Source organism: Pelodiscus sinensis, chromosome 3 (genome assembly GCF_052426305.1).
Source record: "Pelodiscus sinensis isolate ZL-2025 chromosome 3, ASM5242630v1, whole genome shotgun sequence".
Lineage (NCBI taxonomy): Eukaryota > Metazoa > Chordata > Testudines > Trionychidae > Pelodiscus > Pelodiscus sinensis.
Window position 1 is genome coordinate 159,313,455 of NC_143054.1, and position 14,483 is coordinate 159,327,937.

Below are 14,483 nucleotides of genomic sequence, written 5' to 3' on the forward strand. Positions count from 1 at the left end.
GGGTTTCCAAGGGTTAGATTTTCAAAGACCTCAGTAGAAGTTAGGCATCTGATTCCCATTGATTTTCAGTGGGGGTTAAGTGCTTAACTTTCGTTTGTACCTTTGGCTAAATCTTGAGTAGAAACACTGCACCTGCGCTGTGGTAGCGCTTCAATATAGACACTACCCATAGCGATAGGAGAGGGACTCCCATTGCTGTAGTTAATTCACTTCCTCTACAGGCAGTAGATAGACCAATAACAATTCTTTCTGTTGACCTAGCACTACCTATATTGTGTTAGGTCATCTAATATATTATCACTCTGGGCTAATTTTCACACTCCTGAGCAACGTAGCTAGGTTGACGTAACTTTTTAGTGTGGATCTGGCCTTAGAAAAGCAGCCTCTTTAAGTCACTTTTAAAAATGGGACTTAAGCACCTAAATCACTTAGGGCTAGATTTGCAATATTTGGACATCTAAAGATGCAAATAGATAATAGGTAATGGAGCTTGCAAAAATGTCTGAGTCCTGTTGAAAGAAATGTGAATTAGATACGTAGTGTACTTAGGAACTTCTGAAAGGATGTAAACAGCACCTATTAGCATCTTTCATGCAAATACTTAAATACTTTGAAAATCAGGCCCTTAAACTCTTATGGGAATTACTGTTGGTTTATAACAAATACAATAAATTTTTAGAAACTGGATTCTTATAACCATTTGCTTACACTCTACCTGATGCTGCAGAATTGTTTCCTACAGTATATTCTTAAGTATTTTGTGCAATCCAGTTTTAAATGGTACACATGTGAGTCTATTCCACAAGCTGAGTGACCTCAGTGCTATGAAATATTTCCTGATATCCAGCTGAAATTTACCTGTGTTCAGTTCCATCCTTTCATCCCTAGCTAAAGCTCCTTGGAATATTTTAAACAATTTCTTTTCATCACTATTGTTTACACCCTTCAAATACTTAGACTCTTAATTTATTGCCAAGAAAACTGAAGAATGGAAAAGTTCCTTGTATTTATTTCTGATCTCCCTTCCCACATAAATAACCCCCCAAAAAGCGCCTTCATCATTAGGTTCCTACCAAATTCACCTTTTGGTTAATTTCATGGTCATAAGTTTTTTAAAATAATAAATATAATGATTTCAACTGTTTAAATCTGAAATTTCAGGGCATTGTAATTGTTGGGCTCTTGAACCAAAAGGAGTTGAATGTCACCAGGTTTTTATATGCTGCTGCTGTTGTTAGTGCTGCCTTCAGAGTTGGGTAGCCGGAGCCTACCAGCAGTGGTACAGAAGTAAGGATGGTATAGTATGGTGGTACTTCTGCACTGCCGCCTGCAGAGCTGGGCCCTCGGTCAGCAAATGCCACTCTCCAGCTGTGTAGGAAGCAGGTCAGAAGTAAAGGTAGCATACTATAGTATTGTCACCTTACTTCTGTGCTGCTGCCGGTGGGGCACTGACTTCAGAGCTAGGTGTTTGGCCAACAGCCACCTCTCTCTGGCCATCTCTTCTAGAGCTTAACTAGTCTTGTAGCTAGAAAGTGTTTCCCAATATTTAACCAAAATTGCCCGTTACATCTTGTCTTGCCTTCAAATGGAGACGGAAAAATGTAATTACCTTCCTCTTATTTAACAGCCATTAACATATATGAAGATTTTAATGTGGTCCTCCTTTAGCCTTCCCTCAAGAATAAATATGACCAGATGTTTAAACCTTTTATTATAGGTCAGATTTTTATAAATCTTTTATCCTTGTTTGTATGTTTCATCGGATTTTGTCCCATTTATCGACATCTGTTCTAAAGTGTGGCACCCAAATTAGGACACAATATAGTTACCTTCCAGCTCTTAGCTACAGCACTACTGTTAATACACTCCAGAATATTAGCCTTTTTTGTGCCTGAATTGCACTGAGTCATATATTTACTATAATCCTTGATTCTTTCCAGGACTGTTACCACTTACCCAGTTATTCCTCATTTTGTAGTTTTGCATCGATGTTTCTTTCCTAAGTGTAATACTTTGTGTTTGTCTTTATTGAATTTCATTTTATTGATTTCAAACATTTCTCCAGGTTGTCAGGGTTATTCTCAATTCCAATCCTGTCCACCAGCTCCCCTTCCAGCCTCGTGTCATCCACAGATTTTATAAGCATATACTCTCCTCTCCTTATCCTACTTACATTGAATGGAATCAGACCAGGATAAGCCCTTGCAAGACTCCACCTGATATGCCCTCCCCAATTTGACAGTGAACCATTGATAACTACTCATTTACCGTATTTTCCGGCGTATAAGGCGACTGGGCGTATAAGACGACCCCCTAATTTTTTAGTTAAAAGATAGGGTTTCGTCTTATACCCCAGCGCCCCTCCGCCTCCTTTGCTCCCGGTGTCCCTGGTCTGCTGGAGACGGTCCCCAGCAGACCAGAGGCACCGGGAGCAAAGCCACAGCAGCGGCGGGGTCCCGCGCCTCTGAGGCTTTGCCAGAGCAAAGCCTCAGAAGCGCGGCACCCCGCCGCCGCTTCGGCTTTGCTCCCAGTGCCTCTGGTCTGCTGGGGACCGTCTCCAGCAGACCAGGGACACTGGGAGCAAAGCCTCTGAGGACGCCCCGGCAGCGGGACAGCCCCGGCGCACCTGGGCTGCCCCGCCGCCGGAGCCCCTCCGCGGCTTTGCAAAGCCTCGTGGGAAGTCAGCGGCGGGGCATCCCAGGCGCGCCTGAGCTGCCCCGCCGCCGGAGCCCCTCCGCGGCTTTGCAAAGCCGCATACCCGGCGTATAAGACGACCCCCGATTTTGGGGGGATGTTTTTTAACATCAAAAGTAGTCTTATACGCCGGAAAATACGGTAAGTATGTGCTTTCACCCAGGTATGCGCCCAGATTATAATAATATTGTCTAGAATATGTTTCCCTACTAGGCTTATGAGAATGTCATGTGGGACTGCATTGAAAGCCTTATTAAACTAAGATACATCACATCTATAATTTCCCCACTCAACTTGATCAGTAATACTTCCAGAACAGGAAATTAGGTTTATTTGGCATGTTTTGTTCTTGAGAAATCTATACTGGTTATTCCTTATTACACTAAAAGCCTCTGATGTCTATCACTTGATTATGTAATAATTTATACCAATATCTTTCCAGGTATTGAAGTAGGACAGACTGGTCTGCAATTCCTTGGATGCTCTTTGTTCCTCCCTTTTAAGACAGGTTCTGTATTTGCCCTTCTGCAGTCCTCTGAGACCTCACCTTCATCCAGGAGTTCTTGTAGAAAGATCATTGCTAACAATTCAGAGATTGCTTTTGCTAGTTTCTAACATATCCTGCAAACTATTTCATCAGGGCCTGCTGATGTGAATAAATCAATTGTCTCTAAATAGTCTTTAACTTATTTCCTATTTTGGCTTGCATTCCTTCCCCTTTGTTCTTAATGATGTTGCGTATCTGTGCCCTTTCTGAGGGTACTTCACAAACTATACAAGTTAGGTCCTGTATTTATATAAGCTTTGTAGCTACATTCTTTCAAAGTCTTTTCAGGAATTGGAGGTGATGATCAATAGTGATTAGATCCAGAGACTGAGAGTCAATAGGATTCTATTCTCAGTTCTACCACTACCCTAATGTCACTTAACTTCTGCCATAGTTTCTTCATCCGTAGAAGGGGTATATAATTCCTATTCAATAGGGTTCTGAGTCTTGCTACCCTGTTTGTAAAGCACTTTGACTTGCTACTGAAAGGTGAAGTAGAAGGACAGAGGTTTTTTTTTTTTCTCTCTGTCTCCTTGCAGGCTCCCTGTGCGAGTGCCTACAGGTATTGCTTCATTCCCTAATGAAATTCTGCACACTCCTCAGTCTTGGGCACAGAAAAAGTACATCAACATCATCTCCTTCCATTTCATGCCACGGGGTGGCCACTTTGCAGCCTTTGAAGAACCGGAACTTCTTGCCACAGATATTCAGCAATTTGTGGGAAAAGTGGAAAAAGAGGAACTCGGGAAGAAGAATGGAAAATAACTTCCCCAGGTGAGGTGTCTTTAGTTTCAGGCACCTCTAAACTCAGTGTAATCTATGCTCTGATATGCAGGCTTGTCTTGAATCAGATATAATAGAAAATAAAATAGAGCAGCAGTATATTCATATTAGATCCTGTAGTATTCTTTGGGTCTAATCATTATTTTTCACCAACATGCTAAACTGAAACAATGTAAGAATATAAGATGAAAATGTAAGTTTTGACATGCAGAACTCATTGTCAGCACTGACATATGTTAATTCTCTGCTTTGGAGGTTCTTTGGGAAGTGGAATTTATTTGATATAAACATGTCTTTGGAGGAGTAAATTTTATTAGTGACTACAACCATGAGGCAGCTTGAGACATTCAGCTGATAATGATTTATGTTCAAGGAGTTATGACTTCACTTCTCTGCTAACAGGATGCATTATATTTCTGTACTGCAAGCCTTAAAATGTAGCATTTTAATCCATTACTAACTGAGCTACTGGAGCAATTAATTATTCAATAAAGAAAAGCATATTAAACGTCTGTGGTGAATTTTTAAACTGTTCTGAGCAAAAGGAAAAACCTGGTCTGAAAAGTTTTTGCTAATTTCCTCCTTCACTGATATCCCAGCATGTTTCATGCTGAGGCATCTGAGTGCTATGAGATTTCTACTAGGCATGATGGGGGTGACTTAACAAGTAACTGTAGTATGTGGTTGTCTTGGAGGGAAGGGAAATTTTTAAAAGTTGAGCTCCCAGTGCTAACTGTCCTCCAGTTCAGGAAAGACATGAGCACCAAAATCTGCCTCAGCCACCCAGAGAGGCTAGCTCCCAGCCCCTCTCCTCATGTCCCCCCTCTTCTTGCCCCCACAGGAGCCCAAAGCAGGCCCATCATGGCCCACAACCCCAGCATTGCTCAGCTTGGAGGAGGGAGGCCAGGCCCCAGCCCTGATACACTGCAGCTTCAGCACCCACAGCTCCTGGGTACTGTGGCCATTGTGCCAACAGGCCCAGGGCTCCAGGTCCCAGAACACTGAGTAGGCAACACGTCCAACCCCAACTCCCTGTGGGAAGTGCACTAGCCTGGGAGAAGGGCCATAATAGGCTCTTTGGGAATGCTCAGCTTCCTTGCCACCCATGCCAGTCTATCAATGTTGTATTAGCCCATAAATGAGCCAAGTATGTCTCTGTCAGTGTCCTGCTGATACACGGAGAGCTTGGCATGAGCTGGCAACTAGTCTGCCAGCATCACAGCATCTATTTAAGGAGAGGATTTTCAGTTTATAAAATAGGTATTGTGTTGTATACACATACCTAGAGGAGCTTTATAGGAGTTTTTGTAATCTATTATCTCCTTGTGTAAGAGCCTTCAAAACAGGCCAGAACTACAGCCAATACCTGTTTAGTATGGGAAGGAGTAAGCATGTACCACCACCACCTCCACACACACACACACACACACACACGCTTGTCACATTACGTTTCATATTACAATGAATCCACAATATCAAACCAAAATAGATGAAAGTTTGAAACAGGGATTTTATTTGGCTCTCATGGAAAGCCTTAAAACAACTCAGCCAAACCTCCAGGCTACAGAGGAAGTCAGAAGCAGTTCCTGGCCTAACCAACATTTAATGAAATAGCTTCCACAAGCAAGAGAGAAGCAAGCCCTATGTCGCCCAGGACACATGTAGCACAGCTGTGTTTGCAACCCCTCCAAAGCCCTTCATAAGGCAGAGGGAAGATTCAAGCCCACAGCACCACTCAGCAGGTTTGGCAGTCTAACCACTGGACTGCAATGTGCAGAGATGCTGCTGCCCAAAAATATTTAACTAAAGGGTATCCGCTTCAACATGCAAGCTCAAGGGGTCCCCGGCCTCCATTGCCATAGCCTGCTGTATAACCCAGGCATGTATTTGGGCTGCCGCACATCCCTCTTCCCACACCCCCTTTTCAGGGGACTTGACCCAGCAGCTCCCCTCACACAACAGAGAAGACCCACCCCAGCCTCCAGAGGGAGCCTCACGCACCACCTCATCCCTGTACTAGTTAATTAAAGTGGAACAGCTTCAGTGGGTAACACTGTGCTCATAACACTGTAGCCCGTGACCCAATGATTAGGGCATTCACCTGGGAGGCAGGTGAGCCTTCTTCAACTCAGACCAATGATCCTGCTGTCCCAGTCACCCATCTTCTGACAGTGGCCAATGCCAGCTGCAATGGCAATGGGCAGAAGAGGGCAAGTCTCAAATGATCTGTCCTCTATAAGCCACTCCCAGCAGTTAGCAGGCTGAGGTTTAGGGATGCCGGGCGCATGGGACTGTGTCCCTGACCATCTTGGCTGAGAGCCCTTGTGGGAGCCATTCTCCATGCAGTTGCTCACTTTTTTTGTTGAACCCACTTACAGGTTGGCTTTCACAATGTTGCCTAGCAAGGCGGGCCCCATGCTGACTGTGCCTTGCTGGAAGACATACCACCTTTGGTTTGGTTTAAACCTGCTGCCTATTCAGGGCCCCAGGTCACCCTGATGAGTGAAGGGTGAAGAACTTGTCCTCATTCATGTTTACAGAGCTCTGGCATATCCCTCCTTTGTAATGGCTTTGCCAGTCTGAAATGGGACCCAGGCCCCTCCCCTTCTACCCAGTCACAGGTGAGGCTCCCTCGCCACTAGGCTAAAGGTTACGTGGCAGGCCTCAGCCTCCTTCCCACACTCACCTCAGTTGTTTGGTAGGGCATTCCTAAGTGTATCCTGGCCAAGGATCGCAAGCAGAGGTTGGTATGTGGGAGGGATAGAGGCTGGTTCAATTTCCTTCTCCCTGCCTGAGGAGAAGAGATTTGAACAAGGCTTTGCACGCTCTCATGTGAGAGTCCCAGTCAGGGGTGTAAGGGACAGGCTAAAGTGGGTTGCACCTTGTAGTGTCTTGAGCCTTTGCCATTGTTATTAAGTAGCAATTAGGCAAAGCCTAGATGCTGAAGCTCTTTGCAGTCCTGTGGTCTGGAGGCTTATCCAGCTGTGTGGGTGATGCAGTTTCACCTCCTTCCTCAGCTTCCTGAGAAGAGACTTGAGCAGCTGACTCTGAAGTGAATGTCCAGCTGGTGGACTAAGACGAGATCTCCCTGGGGTGGACCTGGTGTTTGCTGCCTCATCCTGTTCTGCTGCAACTGATTAATATCAAACGGGCAGTTCACAAGGCTAGGAAGCAGCCTCATGGAGTCTAGCAGTTTGGGTGTGTGCTCAGCATGTGTTAGCTTGGGGTTCAACTCCACCTTTATGAAGGGATTTGAATTTTTGTCTCTTACCTCTCAAGTGACTGGCCTAAGAGCTGGACTAGGAGGCATTCCCATGTGAGGGCTCCCTCAGAGTTTCCTTTGCCAGCTAGGGTTGCCAGATGGTTTAACCAAAAATACTGAACAGTCTTCCCCCTCTTCCCCCCCCCCCCAAAAAAAAACCACCAGGGAAAAAATTCTGTCGAGGGGGAAAAAAAAGGGGGGGGGAGGCCAAAGTTGTTGAGCAGAGGCTTTTTGGCCCTAACAGGCTGCCAACGGCTGTCCGCCATCTTGTCTTCCTGCTCCAGGCCAGACAACTCCCCTGTGGAACCAGATAAGCACCTGGGATTTTTGCCTCCTGTCTGGGGAAAAAAAATCAGAAAATACCAGACATTTTAGGTGTCCAGTATTTTCTGAATTTTTTTACCGGACAGGAGGCAAAAATACTGGACTGACCGGGTGAATACCAGACACCTGGCAACCCTATTCTCCACCTAGACCCATTCCCGTCTCCACTGTCTCCCTCTTCTCACTCATCCCAGCCAAATCCCTGAACCCAAATGTAGCAAATGACTCATTTCTCCAACTATCTGTAAGAAAAGGAATGTCCCTTTAAGGCCTCTCTTCACCAATGGAAGGATGGGTAAGGCAGGGTAGGAGGGATAAACAGAAAATACAGGAAGATTTTGGAAGCAAGTTTTTATACTACAGTCTCTTCCCAATTTACGAACCGGTTACGGACCAAGCAATTGGTCGTAACTCGGTTCATTTGTAAGTCGGACCCCATTGAGTTACATGCGCCCACGCTGTTCGTAACACATGGTCGTAACTCGGGGACCAGCTGTATAGCAATTAAAATTGTGTATTTTAGAGAAGGATGGTCTTCTGAAGAATTTATTTTAAAAAAAACCCATATGTCTGAAGAGCCAAGCTTTTAAGGCTAAAGCCAAATACTCAACTTGTGCCCCTAAACAGCTATGCAAGGAATTTTTGGAGCTGTGACTTTTGAATCTTTAGCAACAAACTAAGGACATATATAAAGCACATTTTGAACTAAGGTCCTATAGCCATCCTAATGCACACCTGGTTTTGTCAGTAAATTCCAGGTCAGCTGATGCCTGGTAAACCGTTTCATTACCAGTTAATGGCTCTTTCACAGGTGCAATGTTACGCTAATAGGGCTGGCAAGCTGGAAGGCTTTTGCACTTTGGGGGACGACTCACCAGTCTGCAAGCAGCAACAGCCTGCTGTGGGAGCCTTCAGGAATGATCAGAATAGGGCTAGGAGGAGGGGACAGACTGATCACTAAGACCCAGGGAAGACATCGCCTCCCCGTGCCGCTGATACTTCCTCCACCCCCTTCCATTAGTAAAATACTCTGTTCTGGTCTCACAAAATATTTTTTGGCTACATCCACACTGGCAACCTCTTCCACAAGAACTCTTTGTGGAAGAGTTCATGTGCAAAAACTCTTCTACAAGAGCGCGTCTACACTGGCTTGAGCTTTTGCACAAGAGCATCCATGGCAGTGTAGACACTCTGATGGCCATTTTAACCATAGGGGTTTCTTGCGCAATAAATTCATGTTGCCTGTCTACACTGGCCTCTTCTGGAAGAGCTCTTGCACAAGAGGGCTTATTCCTGAAAGGGAGCATCAGAGTTCTTGCACAAGAGGCCCTGATTTTCTACAATACAACGTCAGTTTACTTGCATAAGAATGCACGGCCAGTGTAGACAGGCGGCATGTTTTTGCGCAAGAGCAGCCGTTTTTGTGCAAGAACACGCCAGTCAGGAGTGGCTCGAGGCCGGCTGCGTGATTGATGCCCCTGCCTTCAGGGCCGTAAATGGACTGATGTCATCGGTGGGTACCCCGGGCGCCCCCGTGATGTCATCATTGGGTGCCCCAGGCAGTGGCGCCCTAGGCAGCGGCTGAGTGCACCTATAGCCACTGGCTGCCCCTGACACCAGTGTAGAACCAGCCTTTCTGTTTTAGCCTAAACTCTAGTCTCTTTGCTTGCAGGCACAGGATGTAAGTGAAGAACCATCATCCTCTTTCCTAGAAAGAATTTGCTGCAGGGAGGGCCATTTCTTGAGTTTATTCCAGGCACAATGTGGGAAAAGTGCTGGGGGTGGGGGAGGGAGTCAGTTCTTTTGCTCATGATACTGACAGCTGTTTGCAGCCCTCGCTATGTTTCTTTTTTGCTTAAGTCCTTGGCTTCTGGGCACTCATATTTGTCTTTCTTCCCCCCTTCTCCTATGTGCGGTCTTACATTTCAGGGCAATAGGTCACCTCTGTCACATCTTTATTGCATATCCAGACCTCTGCTGCAATGTCAGGAAGCATTATCATATGCTCATATAAATGAATATTCCCCCTAGGGACTGATCAGTCACAGCACAGACAAAATAAGTGGAAGTGAAATTTGCTATATGATGCCTGCCAGATCTACTTTCAAATGTAAGCGGAACGCTCAGAAGCATTTTCATCTCCTTTCTGTCTGCTCTAGCTCTGGTTTTGGGGGCCAGGTCTGAACAAAAGGAGGCCAAGGGAAAGTGAATGGAGGTTCTGTTTCAAGTTCTTATGTTACAGGAGCCCTCCCAGGTCCAGTCTTTAACATGATAGGGCTTTTTTCTTTTAAGTGTGCCCGGTGATGGTTCAGCATTTGTTGCACTGAGTAATTTGAGACACGGATGATAAAATCCGCCAGCCACAGAGTGAAAATGAGCAGGCACCACATTATTGCATTTTGTACAACAAAGAAAACACAATTTTATATCAATTTTATCAATTTTTGATGTTACAGTGTTCTCACACAAAAAAAGTAACGGCTACAAGAAAATGGAATTGACTGAACAGATCAGGACATATAATTTAGGTTTTTCAAAGGTCAATAGAAATATCTGTCATTATTTTTTTATATTTTATTAGGTTTGACTGTCTCAAATGTTCCCATGTTGTCTCATTTATTCAACTTTCTGAAATAAAATCCAAACTCAGCAATGGATTACTATTCGCTTTTCATCATATAGGAAGAGTGAAATGCAAGCCTTCCCAACATAAATGGTGAAAACCAGATATTTTAAAAATTACACTTTTAATCAATCATACCCACACATAACATATTTAAAGTAGTATGTCTCAAACTTTAACCTGTGTCCCTTCACTATCCTTATCACGTCCGTATTGTTTATTTAAAAACAACGAAAACAAAACTAAAAAGGAACACTGCTGTCAAGTTTTTGCTTTATTATGACAAAAGCTAATTTAGCAAACTAGAAGCAACCCTGGTGTCTAAATTGCAGATTTTGACATTATCCAGATGTGGTGATAGAGAAGTTGATCTGTTTGCATTGCCTCTTTTATGGACAAAACTCTGTTCTGACTGTAACAGCTGGACTTGATACCTGGCTATCACAGCTTTGACTGAATTAGAAACACATACCCTTTGCCTGTTATACCTTAGAGTTGCACAGACAGCTGTTTATTGGGAGCATATGGTAATTGGTAGTATTTTTCTGTACTTCTAAAGGGTTCAAAAGAACCAGTGAACAATTTTTGAATTTTCATGTTCTCCATTAATTAATGATTGTGATGCAGTGATGATGAATGGATCAGTGACACAGCAATAGCTTCTTTCACAAAGAATGGGATTTGTTCCTGAGCCAGCTGGGCATCTTGGCATTCATCAGAGTAGCAGCTGATTGGTTGTGGATTCTGTTCTTTGTGAAACTTTTCAACTAGCCTAAAAGCTTCACTCTGCACCTGGTTGAATAATTTCCATCTGAAGCTGTTCCAAAAAGGAGTCACAAAGCAATAGCCAAAGCTTTCACAAACACAAACTGCTCCAGGAGCAGAGCTCTTTAGCCACAGACCAGTTTCATTAATATTGTTCTTTCCTCCACGTCAGTTTCTGTAAAACAAAGTGATGCTGTTTGATGAATGTTCTATTCTCCATGAAACTGGTCAGCCAGTTCTGAACTAAAGACAACCCTAGACTTTGAAAAGTAGTTGTTACAGCAGGTGCAATATACAAAATGCATTTAATGAAAATAAAGCTTTGCTTGGAAGAGTTTGGACAGGAAAAACTGGTGGGTTCAGTTGAAGGAGGCCAGGAATAAATCCATATTGATTTCATGCTAGTTGATTTAAAGACAGAAAATGATGCCTTTCATTTCACTTGCTATGACATAATTTGTTTGTTGGTTTTTTTTACAGAGAGATACTGTAAATGCTGAAGTCTAAAACCCCTCCCTTACAGTAAGGCTTCCACCCAGTGTGTAATGCCAATAGCATTGATGGGGTTTATGCTGATGATCACAGGAGAATTAGGCCTATTTAGGCTTTGTCAGTTGTTTTCCAGCCAGTTATATTTATAAACAGACAGGTGCTGAATGATCCTGTTTTACCCAGAGGTGAGCTGTAGTGCACGGCACAAGCTTTGCAGTAATTCCTCTTTCTTAAATTCCCATCAAAAAAGAGACACCAGTTACAGCAGCGAAGTTCACCATAGAGCCTATGATGCTACAGCTGTACCTTGGCCCACCCATGAACAGACACACTATTCATGCAAACCACCCCATTTTAAAGGGAGCACATGAAACACTACGACGTTTCAGTTTTCCCTGCCTTTTTTCCCCAAAGCTGACTGCATGAAATTCAGTCCTATAAAGAAAAAGGTTCTCTCTCTTTGTAAGTGCTGGGACTAGAGGGGCAGGAGGTGCTCTAGAAGAAGTTTCCATCAGATACAGGGTTTACAATTTGATTCAGTGGCTCCCAGCACCCTCACTATACACGTTGTTCCGGCATTCCTGTTTCTTTCTTTCTCTCTCTCTCTCTGAGCTTAAATATGTCAACTGTTCTACCTCAGAATAAAAGAATCTACTTCTACAGTTGCTGTTTCAATCTGCCAGAGGTGGTGGTTACAGAGGGGCCTGTCACTTTCATTATGTGGAGGACAAACTAGGGCATAAATGGAGGCAAGTGACTTTCCCAGCAGGTGGGTAGATGCTATGGAAAAAGAACATGACCATGCTTCTCGAAAGGGGTAACTGACCCTGGCGTGACTTGAGGTCTCTCAGACAGTACTGAGCCCCCACCTTGTTACAATCAGGCCCCTTTAAAGTGCCACGTTGTCTGTCAAAAAGTGAGGCCTGTCAATCACTGATTGCTTTGGAAAATCTTGGCCTTGGGCACTTGCCTCCCTCTCCCGGCCACTAGCTCCTACACTATGCAACACCCTTTAGTTAAATATTTAAAAAGGTTTTAAACTCATTGCTTACCACCACCTCTGTTGCACTGAAAAGCATGCCAGTTAGTCTGTAATTTCATGCTTAGTCGTCAGTTCCCTGTTAAGAGTCCATCCCTATTTATAGGGCCATCCTCACAGCCTACCCCGTAATTGCCTCCAGCGACAATGACACAGCGTCCTTACTTTATCTGGGTGTGTGCACACTGCCGGAGAGACCAGATAAGCCAAGGCTACATGAAGAATAAGTAAGTGGTGGGTGGAGCTTAGGTAAATTATAGAAACAGGGAGTCTTTCTTGTCAGCATTTCTCAACTGAGCGCTGAAGAAGGGGTCCTGCTGCTGAGATTTGCCTTTCCTCTTGTAGCTCTCGTTCAGTCCAACTTAGTGTGAGGTTCACCCTCCTTGCAGTTCTTTGGGTTGGACTAATTTCTCCTCCAGCTGAGCCAGCTCACATTTCCCAGCTGGTCTAGGGCAGTCCTTGCAACAGCCCTTGTACACTGTGCTCTGACAGCATGTATTAACCTCTCCCCTTCCAGCAGCCGGAGTGGCACTTCTGTGAGCAATTCTCTGCTGAACCTGGGCTAGAAATAGACTGATTGCTGGGGATTTTCTTCTAGAAAGATATTTGTGCCTATTGTGCTCTAGCTTTGCTCTTGCCTGGCTGTACAGGGGGAAAGGAAATGTGTCCCTGCTCTCATTGTAACACAGATACTTTGATGTTAAGCTAGTTAGCTGAGGCTGGAAGAAGGGAAAGGGCTAGTCCTGTGTTTCAGATGGGGACACTTAGGCAAATAAAATTAAGCAACTTTTCCAACATCTCTCACCGACTCCCTGAAACCCAGATATAATGCTGCCCCAACCCCACTCTAGCCCCTAGACACCACTGCCTCTGTCCCTTTAATTGGGAAGGGAAAGGTTTTGCTTAATGACTCCTTCCAGACACACAGCTCATTATTTCTCAAATGTCTTGACTGTTTCTCTGAGAAGCAGATTTTGATTGTATGCTGTTTGGGGCTAGGAATCTGCACTTCGGAGCCATCTGAAGCACCTGGGACACCACATGGAAACAGAAGAATGTGAGAAGCCTGATTCAAACTTAAAGTACTTCCAATAAAAAGCTCCCCAAGAGCTGCCACATGCAGATCAAGAGATACCAGATCTTAGAAGCAATGCCTTATGGAGTCATAGAAAAGACAAAGACATGCTCCAAGACAAAACTGGTTTTATAGTCCAAAGGATGAAATAGAACCAAGACATTTTAAATTTCTCTGGAGTATGATGCAGTAAAATCTGTAAGATACACAGAGCAGTGGTATGGAGGTTGTATTGGCACTTAGGGGGATTTGTATAACTGAGGTATGGTTTTACTCATGAATAATGCAGGGTGGTCAAACCTTAATACCCCAGCACCCCCTCGTGCATAGGGCAGAGGCGTCCTAGTAATCGTGAACTTGACTAAAGTCTGGAAAATCTTGGAAGTGACTAAAAACATGTGATGAAGCCTCCAAACTAGGTGGCATTGCAGCCCTACTCCTCTTGTAGCTAGAGACAGCCAGACCAAACCTGAACGGGACTGAAGCCAGGTTGCAATGCCCAGAGTGGGGACTCTAGCTGAGCCATTTCAGACAGGAGCTGCTGCCTTGAGGTAAATTTGCTTTCCATCCCAGCCTCCCCTTTCAGCAACCCGCTGTGCTCTTGTACGTTCATAAAGCAAAAAGGACATTTGGGGACCTATTGCTTAGCATTTCCTCCTTCCACCCCCCAGCACAGTAGACAAGAAAGGGATTCCTTTCCAGCACTTGTGGTGGGGGAGCCTGGCTGTCAGTTAGAACAAGGAGACCTAGGTTCTTGCCACAGTTCTGCCATGGATTTGTGAGACTCTGTGATTCAGGTCAAATTTCTGACAAGGCATTAGCACCTGAAAAATCCAACTAAAGTTAAATGGGACCTCTTGATATTCAGCACCTTTCAAA

General features: G+C 44.4%; 1 protein-coding gene across 5 annotated transcripts in view; it reads left to right on the top strand.

Moving 5' to 3' along the window:
- The window catches only part of EPHX1 (epoxide hydrolase 1), a 69,307-nt gene extending 64,771 nt beyond the window's left edge, over window positions 1–4,536 (top strand). For all 5 annotated transcript variants that reach the window (XM_075925297.2, XM_075925294.2, XM_075925293.2 and 2 more), the window contains one exon: window positions 3,781–4,536. In XM_075925297.2, the coding sequence (XP_075781412.2) occupies window positions 3,781–4,006 (226 nt within the window). In that variant the 3' untranslated portion in view covers window positions 4,007–4,536. The remainder of the gene's footprint in view (window positions 1–3,780) is intronic.
- The last annotated feature ends 9,947 nt before the right edge of the window (window positions 4,537–14,483 follow it).